The sequence below is a fragment of the Sinocyclocheilus rhinocerous genome, unplaced genomic scaffold (genome assembly GCF_001515625.1).
Source record: "Sinocyclocheilus rhinocerous isolate Xijiao unplaced genomic scaffold, SAMN03320098_v1.1 scaffold113, whole genome shotgun sequence".
NCBI lineage: Eukaryota > Metazoa > Chordata > Actinopteri > Cypriniformes > Cyprinidae > Sinocyclocheilus > Sinocyclocheilus rhinocerous.
Genome location: NW_015646846.1, coordinates 1,738,566 through 1,765,152, shown reverse-complemented (window position 1 = coordinate 1,765,152; position 26,587 = coordinate 1,738,566). Strand labels below are relative to the sequence as shown.

Sequence of the window (26,587 nt, the reverse complement as noted above, 5' to 3'; positions counted from 1 at the left end):
ATTATATTATATTATCATTAAAAACAGTTTTAATACCTTTTTAATATATAACCTAATATCATATTAATATAATATAATAAAACAAACTTTTTAATTATAAAACTGCAAAATAGAATCATTTTCTTTAGTCGTCATGGTATGTTAATACATTATGCACATACGTGAATATACCACTGCAAAGTTACCATAACATTTCCATAACATGGTTGAAGACACATTAGAGCCATAAAGACCACCCCCACCCTCATTCTACACCCTTCTGCTCACATCAGTCGCCACTACTCCGTGCATACTGCAGGGGCAGTGACGTCACGGCCAGCCTCTCTTCCTGCTGCATCACAACAGTCGCTAGTGGATCGGGTAACACTGCGCTATTTCCACTGCCTTGTGGAGTTTTTATTTCAATAAAAGTAACAGAAGTCCTCATCGACAGCCTCAACCGTTAAGCCTGTCGCCGTCAGTTCGAGCGGACGTCAGCGCAGCAGTCGACGCGTTTGAAGCGCAGTGGGAGATGGCCAGGCCAGAGCAGGTCCTGCTTCTAGAACCGCAGCACGAACTGAGGTTCCGAGGTGAGCTGAGAGACTGACACGGCCGTGAACTAGCGGCTATAACGCCCGGCACAGAGAGGGATGGTCGACCGACGTGTTATTTAGGGGTTAAGGGCAGCAGGAGGCGGTGAGATGGCGTTTCTGACAGGCCTCAGTCCTTGTAATAATAATATGGCGCAGCGCCGTAATGGTGAATCGTTTTAGACTCCAGACTCCCATTTGAATGACATCAAATGTCCTTCATGTGACAGAGCAAGGGGTAAATCAAGTGCTCACTGGGGTTATCACAAGACTGACAAGCACGTTAGCTAGAGCTCGCTTGTTTTAGGCCTTGACATACAGGCTCTGTTGGTGGCTGCTTAATTCGGTTAGTATGAAGCGGTGCAACCGGTGTTGCCAGGTCCGCTTATTAGCGACGTTGCGTTACATTTTTTTTTTAATCGCTTATAAAATTGGACTGTTGTTGTTTATGATGAGGTAGGGCTGCACGATTATGACAAAAATCACAATAGTCGATTATTCCCTTTTATGAAGCGGTGCAACCGGTGTTGCCAGGTCCGCTTATTAGCGACGTTGCGTTACATTTTTTTTTAATCGCTTATAAAATTGGACTGTTGTGGTTTATGATGAGGTAGGGCTGCACGATTATGACAAAAATCATAATAGTCGATTATTCCCTTTAAACTGTAATTGCGATTATTAATTACGATTATCACAATTTACATTGAATGTTGTTTATACCAGTTTGAAGAAACCGCATGCCATATTTTTATATGAAAACACTAACAAAAAAACTTTAATTGCTTTCTATAGTAGTAAGCCTCAAATGTCAACTGTCAATGTCAATGCATTGGCTTCTTCTTTAAATAAATAAAGTAAAAATATGCATGGTATTATAATGTTATACAAAAACTAAAATTAAAAGAATGGAAAAACCCTTAAGATAACCTGTAGAAAGAAAAAACATCTTAAGCACGCAGAATAACATAAGTGGACTTTGAACGATTAATTGTACAGCCCTATTATGAGGTTATTTGCGTAAAACAATGGTGTCATTTTGTATGTTAGGGTTTAGCCTATATACAAAGTGTGTATGTTGTTATTTAATTTGCATGACATTATTTCCCTGAATGACCGCTGTGAGTGAGCTGTCAAAGTCGATCTTCATTTCTTCTCGTGTTTAGACTCCTAAGCACAAATAATTGGGTCTTGTATTTTGGCTTATTTTGTCAGAATTGGTAGCAAATTTTTTCAAACAAAACAAAAAATTCAAAAAAAATTTTCAACACTGACACCTACCTTGAAGCTATTTCCAGTCTGGAAGTCTCTGGCACCAGTGAGAAAAATTTGACACTTGTACTATTATTTTACTGCCATGGTTCATAGTTCCACCTGACATGGATATAATTATGTGGTAAAAGAACTTATGTAGGGATTTTTGTGAAAACAACTTTTTAACAAGACTTTTGAAATGAAAAGGTTTGGGACTTTTAGTTCATACATGTATGTTCATGTGCTATTTAATGTTTACTCGGTTTCAGGGTAAAAGGTATAGGTATCACCAATTACTATTGACAACAGACCAATGCTATATTGTTGTATGTTAGCATAGGCCTAGTATTTATTAAAGTTGGCATGTTTTCTAAATGCATATTATTGATCATATTGTGAACAATTCATACTTGTAGTTGTATGTATTGTATTTTAACATATTTAAACATGATTTAGCTGTAAGTTTACATGCATCTGCCTCCATTTTAAGTGCAACACCCACATCTCAAAATCCAATCAACATTTAATGAATGAACCAAGTTCCCCGCCCTACATTTTTTATTTTTCAATAATCCATTACAGATTGGTCGCTAAATCTGTTTCATCTCATCTCACATAAGTATCAATGTGTAATGTGTATGCATTTTTCCTTTTCACTACAGCAATCAATAATTGCTAGTATTAACCAGTCCATTAGTCGATAAATCCTCTGTAAACACTTCAGGTTTAACAATGGTTTCAGGCATAGAAGTGAACATGTTTAAACCGCCACTTCCACAAGTATCTAAATGGGTATGTAATTAGTTAGGCTGTCCAATTCCACTAGTATGACCCATTCAGGCTGGTTTGCAGATCGTTTGTTAACATTTTAGGTGGCATTATCACATTAACAGGATAATCAGCCAATCAGAATGCTGCGGAATTACTGACAATTCTCATGTGATCTTCCCTTGTTGATGGGATAGTTTACTCAAAAATGAAATTCTGTCATCATTTTCTCACCCTCAAGTCATTTCGAAACTGATGTTTTTAATGTGGAATATAAAATAAGATTTTAAATGTTTTAAATAATTTAAAGATTTTTAAAATAAGAATTATTTATATGTAGACATATCTGTTTATTTTGTCAGTTTTGTTCCCAGCATTCTTCAAAATATCTTCTTTTGTGTTGCACAGAAGAAAGAACGTTATACCGGTTATACAGGTTTGGAAAGATATGATGATGAATAAATGATGACAGAATTTTAATTTTGGGGTGAATTGTCCCTTTAAGGAGCTCAATGAAAGCACATTGAGCTCAACTTTACATTTATATTTATGCATTTGACTGATGCCTTTATCCAAAGTGGCTGGTATTACAATCAGGCTGTACATTTTTATTAGTTTATGCATTTGCTGGGAATGGGTAAAAGTGCCTTTGCCTCCCTCTGAAACTTAATATGCTGAAAATAAGTATGTTATACACTAGTTGATCTCATATTTCAAAATATTCTCATTTTATTGTTGTACTGTTAATTACATTCTCTTCTAGAATTTCTCATCCCTGGGCCATTCCTGTTTTGCTTTATTATGCTTTGAAATCAGTAAAAAATAATTATGCTTGACTTGTGTTGTTGTTTAAGGAAGTATTACTACAGAATGGACACAAAAAACTAATAGGTAATTTTGATATTTATTTTCAAATTTAAGTAATATCATACTGGCTGATTTCCTGAGTCATGCTCTAAATTTAAAGTTTTGTCAAATCAACTTGCATTGTTTAGTGAATCAGTTGTCCTCCTCTGTAGAGTCTTCCTTTTTTAGTAATTTGTCAGGACATACCTTGTAAATTGTCTTGGGTTAACCAGGGCATTTTGTAAACCAAATGTTATTATTGTTTATGATGCCATAGTCTTTGGTTCATTGTTTAGGCGTTTCAAAAATGAGAGCAGTTCTCCTACTTGTTCACACCAGCAGCTTGTGAGGTGACATTAGACATGTTCTTGGCTGCAGGAGTTATGTATCAATGCCAGATAACTCTAACTCTCAATGCCATTTGCTCTCCCCAGTGTATTTAGTTTGTAGTCAAAATACTTATTGCTAACTGTTTAATCTAGTGGTTCTTGTCTAAAGCTTGTCTTATGTTAGAGATGATTTATGAATAAACTCTGAAAAGAACAGCTGACACAGCTTATCAACAGCCAAACCTTTCATAAGCATTAGGTTTGTGACGGTGAGGAAATTTTCCCACCGGTTAATCGACGTGTGACAACACAGATAATACCGGTATCACCGCGGGGGCGTTCCCTCTTTTCCTCGCTTTCCTTCGCTTTTAAATAGCTTGCAAAAGCGGCGTGCACATTTTACTTTCACTTTCAAATAGTTTCGTTCGGCACGCTGCATTAAGCAGCCGCGTTCAGTTTTTAATTGTAGTGTCTGTTCTTTTACTGAACTAAATTATTTTTATTACTACAAAAAAATCAAAACGACGGTGGGGGCCGGTGCCGCGGTGGGCAAGTGACGTAACCGGTGTTATATTTTGTTATATCTGTTATACTTATATTTTGTTATATCTATAATTATAAACCGATATTTCTATATATAAATAATTATCTTATTTTATATTCCACATTAAAAACATCAGCACCGTCTATCGCGGCAAGCCTAATAAGCACTGATATTCAAGGCTAATGATGAGTGTGTAACCATTGCACCTTTTTATTGCTTAGTTTTCCTTTGGTGATCTTGCTTGTTGAGCAATAATGTTCCTGTGTACGATTCCTCTGAAACGACTTTTTCAACTGGTGTCACCTAGGCCATGAGGGCTATTGGTTAATGCTAATATCTTTGAAAGTGAGTGCAACGCTGTTTCAAGTGTTGCTCATTTAGTGTGAATGCTTATTTATGTTGATTAAATCAAGTGTATGCTGGGAATAATATAATTTTCTTCCAGGCTTCATTGTGGTTTGACTAAAATTGAGGAAGATGTGCAGTGGCAGTCGGTTCCACTGTGGAACATGGGCAGTTTCAAAATGCTTCTCTAAAATTGTCCTGATTTAAAGGGTAGTGCAGAGTTACAGGGAAATTGTTGCCTGATGTTATTGTACAGCTCTTTTGCTCTGACAGGTTTTTAGATCTGCTATATTTAATTTTTTTGTTTGTTTGTATTTCAGACAATGAATGTGATACACTAGAATAATCAAAATGCAAAAAGCCTTAGGAAAAGTAAGGTTATATGGGCTGTGCTGCAAAAATGATTTTCAGTATTTTTCCAGTATCCATAAAAGAAGATAAATTTACTTGAAAAGCAAAATAACATAAGATATGAAGTCTTGTGTTCAGAGAAATCATATGTAATTCTGTGAGGTTTATGCCTAAAACAAGAAAAAAATGTTTGATTTGGGTTAAGAACAATAAACTCTTTTTCTTCTTTTTTAAAATTTTTTTTTTTAGCATTTTCCTTGTCTCATAATCGCTCATTCAGTGTTTCAAACTGCGGAAAACGTTTAAAGCTTGTAAACAATGCCACGTAACAATAGATTTACCTCAGAATAACCATTTGGCATCCAAGCTCAATAGTCAGCTAGAAAAAACTAACTATAAAAAGGAGCATTTTGCTTTAATATATGCGCTATATTGCATATATTTGTATTTTTACTTAACCAGTTGTACGTGATAAGAAAGAATGCGAAGAGCTAAAGATAAAATTCAACACCTCCTATATAACTGCATGTTACTAATTAAGAAAAACAGACTGGATGCTACACTCAATGGCCAAGTGATGCTGACATAGTTATGGTATTGGCATAGATTCTGTGTAATAAACAATTCTTTGTGACTGTATACTTCTCAAGTTGGGAAATATGTTTAATTCCCACTTTAAGTGAACCTTAGTTCCCAGGACATCTACAAGGATTAAAATGCTGATGCTGTAATAGGAGGGGAGATATGATAAACACATGACAGTATGACTGAAATGTTAAGGTGTTTAAAATAAATGAATAAATAAAACACGCTTATTCTGTGGCACTTAAAATAATTTGGCGCCTATTTTTGTTTCTTATAGGAACCAATGGCTCCTTAAGTGGCTCCTTAAGTGATTTTTGTTTTTGTCTGGAGCCCTGATTTATAATTTTCCTGACATTGGACAAGCATCTTAGGTCTCAGCATTTTTTCTCAGCATCTTGCACCATGAACGTCTCATGGCTGTGTGAAGTTGTAAAATGTACAGTTTTTAGAAATGCATCCTTTTGAATGCATATTATTCTCTGAATGCATGCATCTTCTGTTACTTTCATATCATGTATTTAAATCGGCATGATTTAATGCATGCATAAAATAATTTGAAATCATTTAATTGAAATATTATAAGATAAGCATTAAATTCATAGCCATAATTTAAACAAATTCTAAATCGAAGCTACTTTTTGTTTTTGTTTTTTGCCATCTTTGCATTAAGGCATTCTAACAAAGCTGTGGAGATCTCAAATCCACTCTGTAGTTGTTAGGTGTAGTCCAAAGCACAGTTGCAGACTTATGTTTTATAAATGAGGTACAATGCATTTATTTCTCAGCACTGGACATGGCTTTTCCCCCCTGAGGAGGCTGCTAGAATGGGTCGTTCGCCATAAAGGACCCACAGCAACTTCATGTCTCATTCAAATTAGAATTAGGCCACGCCTCCTGCCTCAAACTCCGCCCCCTACACTACACTTCATTGAAAAGTCAGTGATGCTCTTCAGTAGCAAGTAACTTCAGGTAACAATAACCCAACCGTCCAGGCATGCCACTTTTTATTTAAAGCGTCTGAAGCTGAGACTCATCTGTGGAGATCAGGAAGTAGCCCCAGCCAATAATTACATGTGATTTTGGGAAGTATAAAAGGTGGTTTGATCCCTCTGAGATTTTAAGGTGACCCAGTTGTAGTAGTAATGTGGCAAAGCTGTTAAAATACTTTGACGTCTGTTTGATTTGGCAGGGCTGCACCTAGGGCTGTGCAATTAATCGCATGCGATTGTTTTAGGCAATATCGCGTTCATAATCGCATATGAATCACATTCGATTATGAACGCGATATTGCCTAGCTTGTCAGTGAACTACGGCTCTGTGTATTAAATGCAGCTCCATCTGAAAGCAGGTGATGGCGATTTACTACCAATCACGGAACCGGCTTTACTGACGAGATGCGCTTGACAATAGCATGTGATTAATTGCACAGCCCTAGCTGCACCTTTTTGACCTAATAATACCTTGACCTACGTGGCGAAATTACGTAAGTGCTCATTGATTCAGACCTTGGATAACTGAATTATTATAATGAGCTTGAAACGGTCCTGTAATAAATATGTTTTAGGGCTATAAAGCAGGGTGTAAATGAGAGGCAGATGTTGAAATGCCGAGTTGTAAAGATGAGTCACATCTGCACACGTGCGGATGCCAAGTATCTCTCCGTGCAGATGAATGCTGCATCACTGCAGACAGATGTGTTGGGTATTTCCGAGCCGTACGAAAGGCACCGCTGTACCTTGTTTGGCAGAAAAACTTCTTCAACAGTAAATTATGTATACAATGATTTTTTTAAGGTTCTCAAAGGAACATGTTTTGTGTCTGCAGAATATCCTAGAACTTTCTTGAAGCTCAGTCTGATTCTGGAGGTCAAACTGAGGATTCTCTTAAGAAAAAAACATGAATGCCTTAAGTGAGACTACATGGCTTTAAAGGCAGAGTAAGGGATTTCTGGTAGCCAATGTTGATATTTTCACCAAAACAAACAAACACGCCCCTACCCCAAAAGGGTCTTGCCCCTATTTTGATAGCTCCGCCCCACATATACGTACGCAACCCAGGCAACGATTAGTTCTGTGAAACAAAGCAAAACCAGTGTTACACCGTGTCTATGGACGATTTTTATTTCAAATGTATGAAGAAATGCATTTTATTTGCAGTGAAACTGTGGCACCCAATCATTTTGGGCCCTCTCAGTAATATACATTTATGTTTTAGTTTATTGAATTGTCTGTGTATTTCTAGGTGTAGTGAAAGTTGAGTGGCTTTGTAAAAATGGCAAAGGGTGATCCAGGAAAGCCCAAGGGCAAGATGTCCTCCTATGCTTATTTTGTGAAGACGTGTCGTGAAGAGCACAACAAGAAGAACCCTGGTGTCACGGTTAACTTCTCAGAATTTTCCAAGAAGTGCTCTGAAAGATGGAAAGCAAGTAGAATATAAAGATAATAGAATATAAAGTCAATGAAACCGAATTTAAAAAGTCTGCAGGTAGCAGCTTAAAGAAACTGTCATTTGTTTCAGACTATGTCACCAAAAGAGAAGACTAAATTTGATGACTTGGCCAAGCAGGACAAAGTCCGTTATGACCAGGAAATGATGAACTTCAATCCAGGAAAGAAAGGTCAGAAGCAGAAGAAGGACCCTAATGCTCCAAGGCGGCCACCGTATGTGCTTTCCTTTTACATGACTTATTTCTAGAGCTTATTTCCGTGATTCTGGATGGAATCTGCCCTTATTTGGTTTAGTTACTTAAATGGTTGTCTTTTTTTCCTTTTCCCAGGTCTGGATTTTTCCTGTTCTGTGCAGAAGAAAGGCCCAGCATAAAGGCTCAGAACCCCGGTCTGGGCATTGGAGATATAGCCAAGAAGCTGGGAGAGATGTGGAACAATCTGTCTGATTCTGAGAAGCAGCCCTTCCTGTCCAAGGCCAACAAACTGAAGGACAAGTATCAGAAGGTGGAGCATGACCTCTCTCAAAATGCTGTTCATTATTCAGTGTGGATAGTGTTGAACAAATGAGCGATTGATTTCTGAAGGGTCCTGCGGCACTGGAGAAATGGCTGCTGAAAATTCTGCTTTGCCATCACAGGAATAAATTGCATTTTAAAATGCATTCAAATAGAAACCATTTTAAATCGTTGTAATACTTTACAATATTACTGGTTTACTGTATTGTTTATTCAGTGCAGCCTTGATTAGCGTAAGAGTTGTGTTATAGTGTTTTGTTTTCTCAGGACATGGCTGACTACAGAGGAAAGGGGAAAGGAAGCGGAGGGGCATCATCTGCCAAATCCAAACCCAAGGATGACGATGATGATGATGACGACGATGAGGAGGAGGATGAAGAAGAGGAAGATGAGGATGACTAAAGAACTCGTTTGTCCTAATTGGGCAGCAAGTTATTTGTTCGCTGCCAATTAGTATCAGTTAAGTCTGGGTCTAAGAGGTCTTGATGTCAAGGCTGCTATAAACTGATCACCAGTAGAGATGCCCAATGCATGCAAGCTCTGACTTTAGACAACCAAACTTTCTCAGTGCTGGGTTTGCTGGTGGTCCAGTTACAGCTTGCTATTAAACTGCATTGGCAAAAACAAAATATTTCCACACCGTTCAACAATAAACAAAGTGGTAGCAGTACATACTCTTTTAAAACTATTTAAGGTGGTGTGTTTCTGTGTGGCTGTTGACGTAGTTATTTTTTATTTTTTTTTTCTACTCTTCCCAGCTTTCAAAATGCACAATTTGTTGCTATATTTAAAGTTCAGTTTCGTTCGGCCCCATAAGCTTCCTGCATTGTTGAAAGGATGTTTGTGAATTGTGGTTATATTATTATTTGTGTAATTTTGACTGATTACATTGATAATTTTATGTGTGGAGAGTCTAGGGACATTTTCAGCTTTAACCAGAGGCAAGTGATGAAATGTTAAGCTGGGGAAAGCTCTTATTTGCACCTTCAGTTTTTTTTTTTTTTTTTATGTCTAGGTGACACTGTGATTTGAAATAAACATGGCATTTTTAGATCTCAAATGATTCAAGCGACTTTCTTATCTGCAAAATGTAGTGTGTAAATACTTGGGGTATTTGTCAATGTTATCAATAAAAGGATAAATGGTTATAGTTTCTTTTAAGAGTGCTCATTTAATTTGGATTTGTTGTCATTCTCTCCAATTAATCATAACTCTGATAATGCATTGACTGGGGTGAGCCACTAGATGTCAATGGAGGGCATCTATTGCACAAACTGTTTTAAAGGCAGAGTAAGGGATTTCTGGTAGTCAATGTTTATATTTGAAATCACCAAAACAAACACGGCCCTACCCCAAAAGGGTCTTGCCCCTATTTTGATAGCTCCGCCCCACATATACGTACGCAACCCAGGCAACGATTCGTTCTGTGAAACAAAGCAAAACCAATGTTACACCGTGTCTACGGACGTGAGCGGCGCGGCGCAACAAATCCCGACAGAAAACTGCTGCCGGGTTCTATTTATGACGTGCTGACACAAATTTCAAATGGTTTTCAACGGTCGTTTGATCGCGTCCAGTGTAGTCAGACTTTAGCTGTTGTAGACACGGTGTTACTCACCTATTGAGAAGAAACAAAGCAACCTCGGCGTCCGATCGCAGGCCTCCGCTCCTTGAGTTCTCTCCAGCGCTGGAAAGCTGATCCGATATTTTCACGGGTCCTACTTCTTGCCTTATCTTTCCGCAGACGTTTTCCTCTTTTGTTTTTTTATCCGCCATCTCTATCTTTCTGTCGCTCGGCTCGGCTAATGTCCGTCCCATGCACTGAACGCACTCTCCTCCACATCACGAGTAGACACGCCCCGTATTGCTGATTGGCTACAAGTTTGTTTTGCGATTCGGCCCGAATCAGTTTTCTAAAGTGTTTTTGAAAAATCACTTACTCTGCCTTTAAGTAATATTTATGTATAGTATGCATTACTCAATAGCAGCAATTTTTAAAAATGTTTATATTATTATTTTTTAAAATCTTATCTTTTACTTTATTAATGCATATTGTTCATGTAACTTAAAAAATAAAATGATTTTTTTTTTTTTCAAAATCAGTTTTTTGTGTAGTAATCTTTGCAAATAAAACTATTAATTTTCTGTAAGTCATACTTGTTGTTTTTCACTTGTATTATAATTTTTAGAGGTCGACCGATAGTGAATTTTACCGATACCGATAGGTAGGTTGGACCACACTGGCCGATACCAATTAATCAACTGATAATTTTTAAATGTAATGTAAGTGAATGTAAACGATCAGCAAAGTTGTAAAGCCGAAAGTGCACGATAAATAAAGTTATTGTCTCCCAAAATAAAGAATCGACTCTCTACAGCCTAAACGAGTCGTTAGTAATTCGAATCCCACTTCCGTGACGGCTACACATCACGGGGTAACGCATTTGCATAATTCCCGTCTATGTTCCACGTTGGCCGGCAGCGAACAACTTGACCCCGCCCACTAACACGTCATTTTTACACGACATTTTTGCTTCTCTAATCTCGGGGAGTTAAAAAAAAAATTCTCATCGCAGAGTTCAACGTGGGATTCACTAAACGCTTGCTCTTGAAAGATGGCTCGGTACCCTGTTTATTGGGACCAGCTGGCTCCACTGAATCACAAGTATGATAAATAATAGATGTTTATATTTTCTATCGAGCGTTCAAAATGCGAACTATGACAATGGGCGTATCCGACACGCGCTGTATGCGGTAGACCAATCACAACAGACTAGGCCATCTGACCAATCAGAGCAGAGCAGGCTCACGGAAAGGAGGGTTTTAGAGAGACTGAATCTTTGAACTGCTTCGAACGAATCGTTTGAGAATCACTGGAAAATGAGGTGATATTTAATGCATATTTTGAGAAAACGAAAGCATTTTTTGACCTTGCATGCATGTAATCCTATTGTAGGAGACTCCCAAAACAATATTAGGAACCTTAAAAATGGCATAATAGGGGCACTTTAACTAATGTTAACAGTTTATAATTTTAAAGTGTATTAGTAAATGTTGAAATTAACACTCTAACAAGGAACAATACTTCTACAGCTTTTATCATCCTTGGTACAAAGGGAGTCTTGTAAAGTGTTACCATTTCATTTTAACAGTCATCCTTAAAGATGGCCATCTTTAAATATCTACACAAAGGCAATAGCATTGAAATTACATACATATGGATATTGTAAGTATACTCCCACACTTTATTTGCTTCTATTTTAGAACACTTGATTATCTAATCAAAATAACAAGCGACTAGGACAACTCACAGGTATCACATTCACACTGGACACATCACATTAAATTCAAGCGGCGGTCTAAAACAGTTTATTTAATCACCAAACGGGCAAAAGTTTATTTCAAGAATGAACAGTGGCATAGATGAGTTTGAAGTTCGGTGTTTAAAAAGCAGAGCAAATGGAAAGAGAAAGAGCTCTCTATATGAAGCATACAGACTTAATTAGAGCCACAGAAAGACACATGTTTAGCTGAAAGATACACAATTTTACAGCCTAGGGTGAAGTCATTATGTACATTAACAACGGTTTGGGACAAATATAATATAATTTAATGGAAAACTGTGAGAATGGTGCTCTGCAGGACTTCTGTCAGCTGAATGAACATATCAGTTTGCTTTCTCACGTCCCAGCTTTAAATTAGGGCAGAGCCGTAGTTCACTGACAAGCTAGGCAATATTGCGTTCATAATCGAATGCGATTCATCTGCGATTATGAACGCGATATTGCCTAATTGTCAGTGAACTACAGCTCTGTGTATTAAATGCCGCTCCATCTGAAAGCAGGTGATGGAGATTTACTACTAATCACGGAACCGGCTTTACTGACGAGATGCGCTTGACAATGTGATTAATTGCACACCCCTACTTTAAATCTGCAACTTCGCTGGCTAACAAATGCATCAATGTGACCAGCTAGATATAAAGTAATGCAGGTAACAATAGTTACAGTAAACATTTGGATCGGACTTGCGTGTGTTTTGGTCGGTTGGTATTATGATTTACCAAATGAAATCAATACAGAAAAAGATGCCTTTCTGCATGACTCGTGCTTTGCAATTATTTTTGCCCTAATTGTATCAGTTTCTCCATATAGTTCTGTATGAATGGAAATGACATGGAGCGTAAGGCTTTTGGCCAGGACAGTCCATTGTTAGGCCTTGTGCAATGTTTGTCTCTCTGTTAAGGTTTTAAAGGCCCAAGGTGCTTAGTTCATCTGCGTCTTTTCCTCTGTAACACAGAGCATAAAGGCTCAAACAACATAAGGCTCACTATGGGTTTCAAGTGTCACAGCCTCTCAATAATTTAAATGGTTTAATAGAATTAACCCAGATGAGGTGTTGTATTCTTGATGTGAGGCGCTGTTTGAGACTGAACTAGCGTAGTATATGAAGTCAACATAAAATCAAAAATGACCCAATTTACTTGATAAACATATTTGTGGTCTAATTGTTTACCTTTGTAATCGATCATCAAAATGTAATAACTTGCATAAAACCTGTTTCACATGGAAATATGTTGTCACATCATGGAATTAAAAATGTTGTAAATTATGCTCTTTTATGTTGACTTTAATACATTAGAAGAAAAAGCAATCTTTGTGAATGAGACAAAATCTTGGCAGCTTAACTCATCTTTGACGGTTAGAGATTTTATCTACTCTTCCTGTTTGAGCAGAAACCACTGCACCATGAGGGGGAAACCAAATAATTTGCCATTCAAACCTTTCAATATAATGTCATATATCATATGTTATCAATTTCTCAGGATTTAGCTGTGGGTATACAAATTGATCAGGGTTATCCTTGGACTTCAGATTTTTTTTATGGTGTTGCTACATACATACTTATAGTATTATTAAATTATTTTATTTTTTTCTACATTTTTATTACTTTTTTCTTTGTTTTAACAGAGAAAAACATGTCCTGAACAGCCATATCAACATTTTGATCTTTCAGTTCGTTTTGATTAGAAATGATTGAGAACTGATTTAATGTCAAAACGCTGTTCTTTAGGACTTTTTCTTAATCAAAAAATCCTTTTAAAAAAAGTATCACAGTTTCCACAAAAATATTGAGCAGCACAACTATTTTCAACACTGATAAAAATAAGAAATGTTTCTTGAGCAGCAAATCAGCATATTAGAATGATTTCTGAAGGATCTCTCTCTGTCACCATATTGTTTTCAGGTCTCCACACTCTGTTTATCACCAGATATTTAAATAGTTTGATTCTGTGATGTGGACTGATTAGCATCAGCCTTCAGCAGAACAAATTTGTTCCATTTTCCTGAAAATCACCCTTATTCTTTGTCACAGTGTAAAGCGAGTGCCAGAGTTGAGAAGAATACTGTGGTCTTTTGGCCTTTGATGTATTGCTAAATTTTGGAATGTACCTCTAATTTGATTTGTCTCGAATCATTATGTCTGGGTGGGGTGAAATCGGTTATAAGGTTGTAAATCGATGTGGACACTTAGAGCAGTCTGGCTGCAGATATTGCTCTTGATCAGTTTGAGATATTTTTGCAGTAAGCCACCACCCAGCACACCCTAGAAACTGAATAGCAGTGCGCTAACAATCACACTGAACACCCTAAAATCATTTCAGTGCGTTTTGAACAGGGGCGGTTTCTCCATTAGGGCGATTGGGCGACGCACCACCAAAGCGCGAAAGGGAGGGATTTTTTTTTCTTTCACATTCAACCACAGTGTTACGCTAGCTTTCACTGTTTGTTCTGCCTCTAAATAGTCCAATCAGCGTCGAGTCGCATTTTGTGTAGTACCGCCCAAACATTTGCCCCCCCTGAGAGAATTGGCAGGAGCCGCCACTGGTTTTGAATGTACAGTAATGTCCTCTTTTTCTCCCATCAGGTCCATTTACAGATGTGGTGACCACCACCCTAAAGCTCGCTAACCCCACAGACAGAAATGTGTGCTTTAAAGTAAAGACGACTGCACCGCGCCGATACTGTGTGCGGCCAAACAGCGGAGTGATTGATCCCGGAACCTCGATCATTGTCTCTGGTAAATGCACCTCGTTTGTCTTTTTGATGTTATTCACAATAAATGAAGCCTTTAAAGCTATGCCCCAACTCTACCAATGCAAATACCAATACCAAAGCCCACATGTTGCAAAGTTCAAAGATATTGTTGATGTATAGTCGAGGACGATTTGGAATGTGAGCTCTCGATGAGCCTTTAATGGTTTGGCAATTAGCATTTTGATACCATTGATCTTCTTTGGTTTATAAAGAACTTTCAAATGAATGTTGCTGCCTACATAGCGTTTCATAGTTCTTCAATTTACAATAATAATAATATATTCTGAATATTAATATAAATAAGAATAAATATTAATTATACATATAACTATTAATTTTATAAGAATGGTGGTAGTAGTAATAATAATAATAATAATAATTGTATGTATGTATATATATGCATTTAAATGAATTATTATTATTATTATTATTATTATTATTATTATTTCTGCAGTTTAGCGCCATCTGCTGTCAGAGAGTGAAAGTGCGCTTTCATCCAGAGCGTCTCTCACATGTTTTAGGTACTTAAAATTAAATATAAAAATACTAGATGAAAAAATTAAATATAAAAATACTAGATGAAAAACTTGAATGAAAATTAAAAATGCTTCCTTGGCAAGTAACTGAAATAAGTTTAAGATGAAGTACTAAAATTATTAAAACAAATAAAAATATAGTGATATGGAAATATATATAAAAATGACAAAAGCACAAAACAAAATTACTAAAACTTTAACAAATTAAAATGAAAACTTAAAATATGACAATAAATCTAATTCCAAATATTAATACATATTATAAAATTATATAAATAATACTAAAGTAACACTGATTTGAAGGCACATTTGCAGATAATAAAACTGTAATAAAACGCAATAAAACGACCAAAACCCAGAATCATTTTTTCCAGTTTTGGTAACGTGAGGAACAGTGACTTTATAATATGATGTTTCTGTGTCCATTAATGCGGCAGAGTTGAGAATAGTTAGACTTTATTCAGATTAATGAAGGCATTGGAGGACACGCGTCTCCTGTGAGATACTGTGGTTGGCAAAATGAAGGAGATGTTTATGTTACAGCACCTTTATATCTATTACCCAACTGCTCTTTGTGCATGACGGAAGCCTTTACATAACCAAGAGATATTTTTGTAACAACAGTTGTTGGTGTCTGAGACCTTCGAGAGTTTTCCTAATAACTCAACTCGTTTGAAATCTCAGAGCCTCTTGGAACCTTATGGACGTTCTTAAATTGCTCTCATTATTCCATGTTGATTCCAATGTTTTGGGATTTCTCTCCATGGTGAGATGCCTGGTCCCTGTCAATATGCACAATAGCTCTGACTCACACCATTTTCCTTTACTGGTATTTGAATCAGTGACAGGCTAACTTGTCCCTGGCGTGTTTATCGCAGGGGATACACAATGGATTTCGCTTAATGTGCTTTTGACTTTTATCCAGTTCTTTGAGATGAGTCTCTCGTCTCCATCCGTTCTCAGACATCACTGTCAGTCTGGGTTCTGAAGTTATTTGTCGACAGTTCAAAAACAACAACTTCAAGCTCTGAATCCCACACGAATCTGTTATGATTGCAGGAACTCTACTTCTGTCGAGTCCTTATACAGTATCCACTTCAGCATTTTCAGAGGACTACACACTTACTTAAGTGTTTTAAAGGGGTCATATGATGCGATTTCAATTTTTCCTTTCTCTTTGAAGTGTTACAAGCTCTTGGTGCATAAAGAAGATCTGTAAAGTTGCAAAGACTAAAGTCTCAAATCCAAAGAGATATTCTTTATAAAAGTTAAGAGTCAACCACGCCTACCTAAAACGGCTCATTCTAACACGCCCCCACATGTCTACGTCACGATGTGGGAAGATTTGCATAACGCCGCACAAATGTTCACGCAAAGAAAGAAGGCGTAACTTTTATTCTCGCTGTATTATTGTTGTTGACGCCGCCACAGTGTCGTGAAGGCGCTGTGTTTCGTTGTGAAAGCGAAACTACTTTGGCACCTCGCTTTTCAGACCGATTAGTTTTGTAAAAATCGACGCGTTTCAGAAAGGCAGGGCATAGAGGAGAAACAATAATGTACAGTATGTGGAAAATAATGTGTTTTTTAACCTTAAACCGCATAAACACATTTCATTACACCAAATACACAAAATAATGTTCTTTTTAGCAGCATCATATGACCCCTTTAAATGACACAACTAAAAATTTCACCCTTATGTAATGCTTGTATGACTTTATTTGACTAGCAGCAAAAAAAATTTTATCTGCACTAAGTGAAATATCTAAATGCAAAGGAATATTTGGGGTTACTGGTAATTGTGATTGTAACACGCTGCTAGTTACAACAGAAAACTAGTGTGACTACATTGACAGAAAATGTATTCAGTTTTTTTCTGTCTAATAAATTCTGCAATATAGTAATAATTGTAATTGTATTTTAATATATTTATATGTAATTTCTTATGATAAAATGTCAGAACTTTTATCCTGCTGACACATTTGAAAATAGTTTTCAGTTTAATATTTTTTTTATTAAAATAGATCTGAAGCATTTTATTTAAGTCTTTGTCTTTTAATCCTGTTTTAATCCTATGTCTGTCTAAAAAATTAATAATTATAATTTATTTAATTTATTATAATTATAATATATTTTTATATTATTATATTTAGTGGTCGACCGATATATCGCCTCGGCCGATATTTGGCATTTTTCAAATATCGGCATTGGCCGATAAGTTTTTCCTGTTTGGCCGATGCTTTCGAGGCGGGACTTTTATTTTGACGGCGCTGAGAATGGCAGCGTCTTCTCCCTCTTGTTTGTTGTCGTCGTTAACAGTTCTGTCTAATACGGATAGAAGTCTGTCTAATAATCAGATAGAACGGTTAAACAGAGGAATAAAAATGTATACAAAAAAGTATTATAACGATTATATTATATAACGATTTTATATTATTAGTAATAGAAAAGCAAACATTATAATACTGTCTCGTCAGCATTCAGCAAATACGCATTTAAATCATTTGAACAAATCTTTGAATGTCTATTAATGAACATTTAATAGTATATTTATTTTACACATTTATTTTGAAATCCATTTTCAAATGATTTCAAATTTCTTAAATATTAATTAAAATAAATAAAATTATATCGGCCGTCGGCCACCCTGCTTTCCAAGATATCAGCATCGGCTGTCAAAAAAACAATATCGGTCGACCACTAATTATATTATATATTATTATACTTGTTAATACCTTTCTGTGACTCAGAACCTTTGGAACTTAGTAAGTTACGTGCGTTTTTCCAAACCATTAATGTTGTCTGGATTTCCTCACATCTTCTCCCTCTCTCTATTAAGGCTTCACAGTTTTTGCTGAGGGTAATCCGAGGTCATGTTTCATAATTAATAGCGTTGTTCGCTTTTTATCTCCAGGGATCCAGTTAATTATGCAGAGGAATGATTGTCTGCATGCAGGTGTTTTGTTGTAGTTTTTATCGTCGCTTGAATTCACATTGTCCAGGGAAACGGTTTTATGCAGTTGTCCTGCCCCCAGACAACGGCCCCAAAGATGACCGCTCAATCTGTGACCACACAAGTTTAGTGTGATTAGAAATAGTTCTCTTCTAAGAATACAAGAAAGAACAGCATGTGCAGACAACTCACAAAATTAGTGTAAAAGACAGAGATTGTGCCAAACGTGGTTGCTTTCAAAACAAAAAGGAGATTCAGAAGGACATTTCTGGACATGAACAACCCTCATCTTTCTACATTGCACATGTGTTAATGTTTATCAGGTTAATCACATTAAATGGCCAAACATAATCAGATTAATTCTAAATAGATTGCATTGGGTTTTTTTTAATCTTTTGTGTTTCTTGTAATTTTTCAATCATAAACAAAACCGCGTTTCCGCCATGCATACATACAGAGGCAAACGGAACATGCAGGATTCATATTTAAACCGTCTTTTTGCATTTTAATATTCACAGACACTAGTTCATATCGCGATTCGAATTAAGTGGCAGTGGCTACTTTTGATGCATTTGTCCAAAATTTACGAATTCCGTGGCATTCCGCACAATAGAGTAAATTACGTTTTGTGCACATGTGTTAATGTTTATCAGGTTAATCACATTAAATGGCCAAACATAATCAGATTAATTCTAAATAGATTGCATTGGGTTTTTTTTAATCTTTTGTGTTTCTTGTAATTTTTCAATCATCTTCAGGCTAACCTTTTTCCATATTTTGCACATTTAAGCATCACACTGAATCGGTACTCTGTAGTACTGACGCAATTCGGTCAGTACCCTTAAAAGTACAGAGTTCGGTACCCAACCATACTAAACAGTAAGGTTTTTTGTCATTTGGATTGTGATGTGGATTTTACGCCATAAACACTACAGTTCAAAAGTTTGGACTTGGTACGATTTTTAAATGTTTTTTTTTTTTTTTAAAGAAGTCTCTTATGCGCACCAAGGCTGCATTCATTGGATCAGAAATACAGTAAAAAAAACAGTAATATTGTGAAATATCATAAAATAACTATTTTCTATTTAAATATATTTTAAAATGTAATTTATTCCTGTGATGCAAAGCTGAATTTTCAGCATGATTATTCCAGTCTTCAGTGTTACATGATCCTTCAGAAATCATTCTGAATCATTCATTTGTTGCTTAAGAAGCATTTCTTAAACATTGCTTAAGAAACATTTTTTTTCAGAGACTGTGATACATTTTTGTCAGAATTCTTTGATGAATTCAAAGTTCCAAAAAACAGCATTTGTTTGAAATAGAAGTATTTTGTAACATTACAAATGTCTTTACTGTCACTTTTGATCAATGAAATGTGTCCTTGCTGAATAAAAGTGTTCTTTCACAAACTTTTAAACAGGAGTGTAGATAAATCAGATAATGAATGACAACAATTTTGGTGAAACAAACAGATCACAGATTTCATCGCTTACAAAATGACAGTGTGGACAGTCGGTCCTAAACATTGACTTTGACAACAAAACAGATGTATATGCAATGTGAGCAAAGACTATATGTCCATATAATAATATAACATTGCCACCATCAACGACAAATCATAGTTTGAACTAGAACAGACTTCTTTGGTCAAGGATAGCAGCAGTTACGTGTGAGAAATCTGAATATTTGCACAGTGCAATGTTTTTTTTTCACAGAAATATTACTAATGTGAGCTGTACAAATAAAGTCATGTCAAGACTCATTTAAACCCTCTTCCTCTGTAGATACGTGTAAAAATACTCCCTTGATGCTGATGGTGAAACACTGTTCTTTCAAGTGTAGTCGGAAAGATTGGGACTGACAAAACAGGACATTCCCAATCTGTCTCAGCCGTCTGTTTTCAGTTTGCAATATCAACGGTGCTTGATTGCCGTAATGGCACACAAAACCAGAGTGAGGTTTTTAAGTCACGGGGGAGTTGGTGTGCACCTTCTGTGTGCTCGGCAGTAGTAGCCACATCTAAGAGAGCCTTTGAAATTAAGTGATCATTTGTTTTTAATGAAACTTAGCAGCAGTTTTCCAAAATCACGCACCCCAATGTTCAAAAAAAGACCCTTTTGAATCCGAATTGTGTCTTTTAAAAAGGGTGATGGGGTGAATTCGGCCTTTAATACCAATTTCAACCGTGCCAGAGCCCTCGCACGCCAGGCATAAGTGATCATTGTAAATCATGGTAACAGCTCTAAATTAGCTTTTGCTCGTTGGAATGACATCAAAAAACATGGCCTTCTTTTGGATGGTGCTGTTGTAGACGTGAACTTCCTCACACCAACACCTGGTTTGAGTTAAAGGCTGAATGTGTTATTATTAACGTGAAAAACACCGTTTAGAAGCTGTAAGAAAAATTACCCTTCTGGGGTCACTGAAGTTTTTCTCAGCAATGTTTGTAGTGGGATTAAATGCAATGAATAGCTAAATCCTTTTGTTTCTTCTGTTTGTCATTCTGTGAAACATGAATGCTCGACACCCAAGTATTTAATCACATTTGGACTGTTCAGACGCCTTTGTCTCCTACTAATACTAATAGTATGCAGTTTTACTGTTTTCTTATTCCTTAAAATGCAGAGATTTTGTTGGAGCCATGGCCTAGCTTTTGGTGCTCATGTAGGCAGCGCAGGTTTGAATCTGGCTCATTTCCCGAATCGGTTCCTCCTCCGTCCACCCATTATTTCCTGTCCTCTTTTGACTATCCTGCCAATAAAAATCTGGAAAATGCTAAATTAATTGATCAGTATGTATTTATGTTCCTGTGTTTGTTTATCTACAGTGATGCTGCAACCGTTCGATTATGATCCGAATGAGAAAAGCAAACACAAGTTCATGGTACAGTCTCTGCTGGCCCCAGCTGACATGACCGACACTGAGGGAGTGGTGAGTACTGATTCATGCCACCTGCTTTCTCAAGCTTTACACTCGTTCACTTGTTCAGAAACATTTGCTTTTGGTTGCTTATGCTCCTATTTTATTTATTGATATTTTAAATAAGCTTTTATTTTAGTTTACAGTACATTTTAATTTTAGTTTAGGTTTTAGTAATTTTATGTGCTTTTATCATTTTTTTTTTTGTATTTCTATTCAGCTTTAATTTATTTTCATTTCAGTTTTAATAATATTAGTACTTCAGCTTGAACTTATTTTATTTTAGTTAATTTCCAAGACAACATTTCAAACTTTTCTTTGTTTTTTTAAGTTTAAATTTTTCTGATATTCGTGTTTTAATGTATTTCAGTTTTCTTTTATTCAGTTACCAGAAATTATTTTTAATAGTTTTAGTTAGCAATAACAGCACTGGTCATAAAACAGTATTTTGCATTATTTTAGTGTTTCAATATAAAAGCTTCATAGAGATTGTGCTGCAATGCCAGTAAGCAATAATATTATGATAACCCCCAGCTTAGAGCAACACCATATGATACAAATGGTGTGCGTTTGCTGTTCAAGTAATACAAACAAGTGTAACATAACTCCAGCAATGTTTGGTGGGGCCCAAAAGTACGATCCAAATCTCATGTTCATAACTCTTTCGGAGCTTTCTGAATGACGCCCCAAATAGAGCATGCTGAAAATGTGTATGCATGTGCAGACGCAACGATAAATAGGTTATGAAATGTCAGGAATGGAGAAGCAGAAAGAAAATGTAGAGCAGAGTTCTGGCTACTTATTCACTGTCCTGAGCTATTTCCACTTTTCCTGTTGATGGCTCTAAAGCTCAGCTCCAAAACTAAGCGACTGCCTCGCTGTCTGCTGTCTACAAAGGTGTATACCTTCTAAGATATAACTACAATGAAACCTCACAAATGACTGATTTGATACTCTCTCTCAATTGGCAATTGAATACAGCTAACATCCACAATTGGCTCAGTTTGTGTGTGGTGAAGCTAATGCATGAGAAATACGTAGCACTCAAACATTGTAGTAGATTGAGCATTTACAATTTTTCAGAGATTGATATTGTCTTTTTTTCAATATGCTGTTGTACTTTTTCTATTAACTACATTTCTTTCGGGAAATCTTCATGTCGGGAATGAGCCTAAAATGCTGTGTATGTAAGCAGGCCGCTAGGGTTTGTAAACAGCTCCTGAGGTGTTTATTTGCTGCATAATCATATGTATGCACGTGTTTACATATGTTGTTCTTCTCTCGTGCAGTGGAAGGACGCCAAGCCTGAGGATCTGATGGACTCCAAGCTGAGATGTGTCTTTGACATGCCCGCTGAAAATGAGAAAACAGTAAGTGGATGGGTTTTCATGTTCTTCCTCATGTTAGCGCTGAGCTCTTGGCAGTGTGTGAAATGACAATGACAGCAGGCATGGCGCCCTCTCCTAAAACTAATAAGCAAAACAGATTCTTGGCTCTTTTATGGATGCATTTGCTCATGATTCGTTCTGTGTGTGTGTGTGTGTGTGTGTGTGTGTGTGCTTGTCTGTGCGTGTGTGCGTGTGCGTGTAAACCTGATTGTGGCCACAGCATGAAATGGAAAGCAATAAGATATCAGCCAGTATCTCAAAGTCGGAATCATCCACATTGTCTATGAAGTCCTTGGTCAGTCTGGATGATGGAGAGGTGAAGAAGATCATGGAGGAATGTAAAAGACTGCAGACGGAGGTGCAGCGGCTACGAGAGGAGAACAAACAGATCAGGGTGAGTATGTTTGCTAATTGCATTCTCACAAATGTAAGCAGTAGTCATAAAATAGGGATGTCAATTTTCGATCATTTCCATGATCGATCGTCGTTTAAATTAACGATCAATTAATCGATTAATCGTTAACTTTAATGCAGCAAAATGCGTCTATTGCAGCAGCACGCAGTCACCGGCATGACAGACACATGTCCAAAAGCCACTCAAAAAAAAACCCGCTTTCTCACCCGAATTAAAAATGAGCCGCACGCAGCCCAAAATTAAACGGCTTAATCGACCATCGATAGCTTTAATCGATTGCATCTCTTATCGACAATTAATCGATCATCGATTAATCATTGACATCCCTATCATAAAACATCAGATGCTTGTTTTCTATTTTCTTTGAAGCTCAAAATTCAAATGTACATAATGCTTTTGTCAATTGTCAGAGTAATATTACATTATATACACTACAGTTTAGAAGATTGGGGTTGGTAACAGTTTTTAATGTTTCTGAAAGAAGTCTCTTAATGCTCACAGAGGCTGCATTTGTTTGATCAAAATAATATTGTGAAATATTATTTTAAAAAAATTGTTTTCTATATTAATATATTTTAAACTGTAATTTATTCCTGTGATGCAAAGCTGAATTTTCAGCTCCCATCACTCCAGTCTTCAGTGCCACACAGTCTTTCTGATCTGATGATTTGGTGCTCAAGAAGCATTTCTTATTTTAATAAATGTTGAAAACGGTTGCGCTGCTTAATATTTTTGTGGAAACTGTAATTTTGTGCAGGGTTTTTGGTGCATAGCATTTATTTGAAATAGAAACCTTTATTTTAAATATAACATTATAAATGTCTTAACTCTAACCATTGATTAATTTGATGCATCCTTGCTGAATAAAATTATTAATTTCTTGCAAAAAATAAATAAATCTGACCCCAAACTTTTGAATAATAGTATATAGAACAGAATTGAATTTCGATTAAGTACCTCAAATAAATAAATTACTGGAAATATAAATAAATAAAATGTGGGTTTTACACACAAATGCTTTTTGATCAATTCTTGTACGATCACTTCATTTACTAACTTGATTTTAGAGTCAATAAAAATGAGACAAAATAAAAGGTTTTATAATGGCATTTAAGAGTGCACTTTCTCTAAATGCTGTCTTAAATTTAATTACAGGCATTGCGTCTTATCTTTAAAGTGGTTATTATGCATTTTAATTCATTTTCTTCCTCTGATGTCCACTTAAAATGTTTTTGTTGTGCATAAACCATAGTATTTTAAGTTTTTCATGACAACTTTGGCCCTTTGTCAATGTTCAGGCTGCCTTTAAGAAATGCCCTATTTATATCTGCCATCCTGCTCTCTAGGTATTGACAATACGTATCTGCCATTGAACAACACATACATGACTTTTGTGCTCATTCACCATATTGTATGAATTTGTAACGGCCACAGGATGAACATATTGAGAGACGGAAGTGAAGATAACCTGGCCTTACTCATCAGCGCTGTGTGAAGCTGCAGCCGGGGACCATTACTGCTGCTTGTTTAATGAGACGAGCGCAGGGCCAAAAGCACTTTTCATAACTCCCCAGATTATTTCTGTCATCTAACTATCTTTATCTTTATCTCTCTCTCCACTTCTCCCCATTTCCCCTCCCCAGCAGGAAGATGATGGTCTGCGGATGAGGAAGAGCACAGTAATGTCCGCTCCGCACTCATCTTCAGCGGTGAGAGTGAAGGAGGAGGGGCTGAGCACCAGGGTGATCGCTCTAATTGTGCTGTTTTTTGTCGTGGGTGTCATTGTAGGCAAGTTGGCCTTGTAAAATGCAAGAGGGGAGCACTACAAGCATGCATTGCGGATGAAACAAAAACAAAACAGACATGTAACCAAAGCAGAATTCGTTTAATCCGAATGCCATATCATTTGGGTAGTTTTGGATTAGCGAGGTGTGTAAAATTAATAAAGAGATCAAGGAATTTCATCATGTTATGTGCAAAGAAAAAAAATCACCTAATAATAATCTGACACAGCTCTTGCCTCAAAATTGTGAAATCATTCTGGCCCCTCTTCCTTAATCATTTCTGATGCAAGTTCAAACGGATAGCAAATGTCATAGATTTTAACCACTAAAAAAAGTTGTAGGGATTTTCTAACACCAGACGTGCGATTGAGTTGTGGTAGAGTGAATGTTGTTTTATCACTTTTTTGTTTTTTTTTCCCTCAGTGGGTCAAAAGCAAATTGAACCTGTATACAAATGCTAAACGTCTTTGAAATGTGTCACATGTGCATTTAATTCATGCATACCCAGACATCCTGCATTAAAGCAGCAGTTCACTGAAGTTCGGCCTGTATATTTTCAATCACTCTCCAGGTAAATGATAAAACAAGCCTTCTGGTATCTTCCCCAGTCACACTGTTGTTAAAATAACATGCATTTTATATCTTCCATCCACTTCCGCTCAGTCCGACTGATATGTTTGAGTACCAGCACGTACTGTGATTCAACATATAGTTCCTCGGCAAATCAGATAATGTCACTAAATATCCACGTTTTTGTAAAAAGTCATCACCGTTTCACACAAATTTAATGTTCACTTGCAATCAGCCACCAATTGACGTTCAAATGCCTAAACCACCACAAAGTCTTACTTTTAAGTGGCTTGGGTGACACAATTTGACTTTTAGATTATTTTTGGAATTCAGACATCTTTAATTGACAGCGAGGAGATGTACTGTTAGTGACTGATATTTCAAACTGCTGTTACTGGGAAAGTGAAACCGTTTGGCCGTTCACCTACTTATTTGCTCCAAAAACCATTTGAAACAATATATCTCTGTGAACTGCTGTGTATGTCGGTAAGGCGCAGGGCTGACGTCTCTGAAACCCACACTTTCGATGAAGCTTTGCACAAAACGAGTTCCCTATCAGAATCACCTTTCTTTATTGTCGTTTTCTTTTGGTAAGGGATATGTGCTTGAATGCATGGCTCTGTTGAGAGCAAATAAATACTTTATATTTTATTAAGCTGCTCCATAGGTGAAATGTCCTTTTCAGGCCCTCTTAGCACACCTCTGTTTCCATTTTGCTGCCTGTAGACCGGAGTTAATTTATTGATCAAGTCATTATATACAGTAATAGTGCAGCTGCTAAGCATAACTTTTGATGCACCATGTACATGCAACTGGTTGAAGGTCTCTCTCCCTATAAACTTTCTATCTGAAGTTGCCACGAGGAGTGTTTACCATCAGGTCCATAAACAGACTCCTCTCACTTTACCCTCCAAAAAAGTAGTTAAAGGTATAGTTAACCCAAACTTTAACATTTTGTCATAATGTTCATGTTGTTCCAGCTCTTTCTGTGAAACACAAAAGGAGATGTTTTGAAGATCTGATCTTTTTCCATACAGAGGAAAGTAGATGGTGATTTATGCTCTCAAAGCGTGAAAAAGCACCATGCAGGTATCATAAAACTCGTCCAAACATCTTTTGCGCTGTATTCCAAGTTGTCTGAAGCCATATGAATAGGGTTGCAAAAAGGTGGAAAATTTCCAGTAAATTTCGGAAATATTCCAGAAATTTTGGAAACTTTCCAGGATTTTTTTTTTGGAATATTCCAGGAATTTTTGGAAAGTTCCCGGAAATATACCGTAAATTTTCCACCCCTTTGCAACCCTACATATGTGAATAGCTTTGTGTTTGCATTTGGCGTACAATATGATATATTTATTTTCCATATGATATTCT

At 36.6% G+C, this 26,587-nt stretch overlaps 2 protein-coding genes across 3 annotated transcripts; both read left to right on the top strand.

Annotated features, from left to right (window-relative positions):
* Positions 1-249: 249 nt before the first annotated feature.
* On the top strand, positions 250-24,848 carry LOC107708147 (vesicle-associated membrane protein-associated protein B-like). 2 transcript variants are annotated; one of them, XM_016512311.1, is made up of 6 exons: positions 250-569; positions 14,479-14,631; positions 20,965-21,068; positions 22,346-22,426; positions 22,665-22,838; positions 24,506-24,848. In XM_016512311.1, exons 1-6 carry the CDS (start codon positions 512-514, stop codon positions 24,662-24,664), a joined length of 729 nt encoding a protein of 242 aa, XP_016367797.1. In that variant the 5' UTR covers positions 250-511; the 3' UTR covers positions 24,665-24,848. The 2 variants fall into 2 exon arrangements, with proteins under 2 accessions (XP_016367797.1, XP_016367796.1); XM_016512310.1 differs by having other exon boundaries at positions 251-569; positions 24,503-24,848.
* Positions 7,860-9,463, top strand: LOC107708148 (high mobility group protein B3-like). Its single transcript, XM_016512312.1, has 4 exons — positions 7,860-8,009; positions 8,106-8,248; positions 8,365-8,539; positions 8,818-9,463. Exons 1-4 carry the CDS (start codon positions 7,860-7,862, stop codon positions 8,950-8,952), a joined length of 603 nt encoding a protein of 200 aa, XP_016367798.1. The 3' UTR covers positions 8,953-9,463.
* Positions 24,849-26,587: the final 1,739 nt, after the last annotated feature.